This window comes from Porites lutea, chromosome 3 (assembly GCF_958299795.1).
Source record: "Porites lutea chromosome 3, jaPorLute2.1, whole genome shotgun sequence".
NCBI lineage: Eukaryota > Metazoa > Cnidaria > Anthozoa > Scleractinia > Poritidae > Porites > Porites lutea.
In genome coordinates, this window is record NC_133203.1 from 30,332,569 (window position 1) to 30,335,960 (window position 3,392).

At 36.5% G+C, this 3,392-nt stretch overlaps 1 protein-coding gene across 1 annotated transcript in view; it reads left to right on the forward strand.

The window, feature by feature from the left end:
* LOC140930904 (uncharacterized) overlaps window positions 1-956 on the forward strand; it is a 142,224-nt gene extending 141,268 nt beyond the window's left edge. Inside the window, exon 26 of the mRNA XM_073380624.1 lies at window positions 1-956. This exon is cut by the window's left edge and continues 244 nt beyond it. Within this exon, the coding sequence (XP_073236725.1) occupies window positions 1-252 (252 nt within the window). The 3' untranslated portion in view covers window positions 253-956.
* Window positions 957-3,392: the final 2,436 nt, after the last annotated feature.

Genomic DNA, 3,392 nt, shown 5'->3' on the forward strand with positions numbered 1-3,392 from the left:
GGCAAATTCTTTGAAGAACCGTATGAGGATGTAACAGTGTATGAGGAAGTAATACCTCAACGGAGTGATACTGGAAACCAGCAAAACTCTTCCCAAGATGATTGTATTGAGGTCTACGAAAGTTGTCATGGAGATGTAGAAAATAATATGCCAAAGAAACAGAAAGAAGACGAGAAAATCTTCAGTGAAGAGGGTTTGACCTTAAGTAATCTAGACTTCAAGCTCCTCGGTGAACGCGAAACACAGCTATGAGGAGTAACACTTCCTTCTGGTAAAGACTGTACAGAGGCCTAAACGTCCTAAATGGACACGACAACTCCTTCTGAAGTCGAAGTCGAGACCCTTGCACCAGGAAATTTTATCTGAACTGAGACTAGCTTTACTCATTTCAATTTTTGATTTTGTCCGTAACAGGAGATTTGACCTTCAGCTCTTTAGTTCTATCACGGCTGTACGGATTTCACCTACAGTCATAGTATAATTCATAATCTGATAGGGCCTAATTGTTTTTTAACGAGTACCTTTGTTGTCGTAGCTTGTTAGTGATCATCCTCTGTATGGATTTTAGAAATTCAGGATTGAAGTGATTGGAACACTAGTTGAGCCAATTGTGCCCCGATATTACAGAAGTTTTTTTTCCTTTCTTTCTTTTTCTCCTTTTATGGTGTCATGCACTGATTATGATTACATTCAGTGATCTTTGCACTAAACTTCCTGGCTACACATGGCTATAATACCAGACTGAGCCGGGATTTGCTGCGCCCTCCCTTCGCAAAAAGAAGAATAAACGGTGGTCGGACCTATATCACCCTTCCGAGAATCATTAGACAAGTAGAGACGCTCAGCGAATTTAAAATCAAGCTTAAGCGCCATTTTAAACAGTAACGCCTGCGGTACATGTGGCCTACTTAATTATTTATCTAGTATTAATGTTTTAATGAATTTTTTTGTGTTGTGTCAGGGCTTCATTTAAATTAGCTCTGCTAAATTGGATGTATCTGGATAAATATTGATTTAAATAACAAATAAGTAAATAAAAATATTGGACTCTTTTTAGTATAATTAATACATTTTTGTATTATTTCAATGCATGATCTCCATCAATTAATGTTTTTTCTATAAATAAACGCGAACTGTAAGAACAAATTTACTTAGTTAATGCCCTAAGCATAATGCACGTAGCATCTGTAAGTTATAAAAGACGACACACAGCAAAGGTAAAACTACTACTATTGCTATCATTGGAGTTGCTATCATAATACATTTGCTGCTCTTAGATCGCTCTTTTTTGCTACTTTTGGTGCGAGTCATCGACCAAAGTAAGTCTTCTCGTTTCTTACAGTTAGGGACCGTTCATTTTTTTTTTATGGGGGAGGCGGGGAGGGGGCTGGTGGGATTTGACGGGTAGCTTCTCTATAATTTGATGACCACCCTGCCTCTTCATTAGAAATTTGCTTGGGTGGCCCCCCTTTGTATCCCAAATTAATTGAGATGACCCCACTCCCCAAAAAAGACAAAGACAAGACACAGCGGATGTAGAAAAAATGGAAAAAGACAAACCGAACGCAAATGAGACGTTTTGAATGGCCATTGGCAAAAAAAAAACATTGTCTGTATAAGCTGTCGTTGCAAGGGAGTTTTGTTTTCAAGAACGAAAACTGTGAGAGAAAGTTTGGAGGCTTCAACAACAAAAAAAAGACTGTTATTTTTGTACAAAATATTTACTGCATTGGATGGTATACCAAGTGAGTACGGTCATGAGGTTTTACTTGGTTTGTTAATATGATGGCGTGCAAATGTATGATAAGTGGCGAAAGAGTGACTCCTACTGCCAGATTAATTTTAGCTCTATTATAAAGTACAGTCAACTCTCTCCTAAGTGACCATCCTCGGTGCTCGACAAAGTGGTCGCTTTCGGGAGGTGGTAGTCTTTCCGGAATCTTCAAGAAAACTGCCCTGATTATTGTAATTACATTAAGTTATTACCTTTTAAGCTAAAACTTAGGCAAACCGTCAACTGGCAATAATGTTTCACATCGAATAGCGCTTGGAACCGTTTAAACTTCGTACTTACACCAATTATTTTTTATCAATGTTGTAATTCACCTTTTTACCTGCAGATCATATTATAGCTATCTTTTTTGTAAGTCAACTGATACAACTGTTAGTAGGCTTGGCGAGCGCTACCAAAAACTGACCATTTTCTCACTGGAGGATTGGTTTTCTAACAATCATATCTGAAAATACAGGGTGGTTGCTTACGGGAAACAGAAAACAAAAGAGTAGGTCAAAAAGTGGTCGCGGGCGTATTCCTGCTTGGAAATTTAGAAATTTAGGAGTAGTCGCTTATACGAGAGAGTTTTTGAAAGAGTATTTGATTGAGGAACAAAGCAGTTATTTCTTAAGTAGTCGCTTTCGGGAGGTGGTCGCTTACCAGAAGTGGATGCTATAAGGAAGTCAACTGAATATTAAACAGGTCTCGAATTAAGAAGAGGTCCAGTATAAACTTGTGTATCAGAAGATTGTGTTGCCTCTCGCGATCGAAGATTATTCGACACAATTTTTGACTAGCCTTTTAATTACTTACTCAATAATTTTTCTAAGATATTTTTAAAGTATCTAGTCAAACGCATTGTTGATTGTTTTATTGACTTTGAAGCATTTTACTGCGTGTTTGTGTTCGTAGCTTTGTAACATTCGATCTTGTGTAACATATAGAAACACAATTGATGTTTTTTTGGTAGAAGGTAACTGTAAAAGCTTAATCTTAACGCTATTGTGATATTTTATTTTGATATTTTTATTTCTTTAAACGCAAAAAAAAACTTTAAGTTAGTTCGATTGGCAATCACAAGAAACATAAAAGCCAGCTTTTACAAAAGACTTTGACTCTTGCGAAATAACAAGTTCTTCAGTACTAGAAGAACTTTTCTCGTCGAAACTTTTACTTTTAACTTTATTCTTTTTTAAAAGTACCAATGGAACACACCCTGCTTCTTTACAAATTAGCAGGTTTTAAGGCTTTCTTATTTAGGGACTACAAAATGTTACCTATTTAGACAAAATAATACATTAGTAGCGCTAGTATCGAATTAGTTTTTGGCACATGGGACGTACATGACCTGGTTAATGCAAAAATTGCGGGAAGCAAAAAGTAAACACCATCAGAGATGAGAAGAGCATCAGAAAAGTAGCTTGAAACCAGTTATGATGCCCTGAACCTAACATGGGTGTCGACTGTCGGAAAGATTTTCAGGGTTTGTATGTCGGAAAAAATTCTGACTTTTATTTCAAATTATGCATATTACATTTTCTCCGTTCTTGATATAACTATAAAATAGCAGTTACAACGTTAAATTTGGTAGACCTCCCTTTTCATTACTCTTTTAATC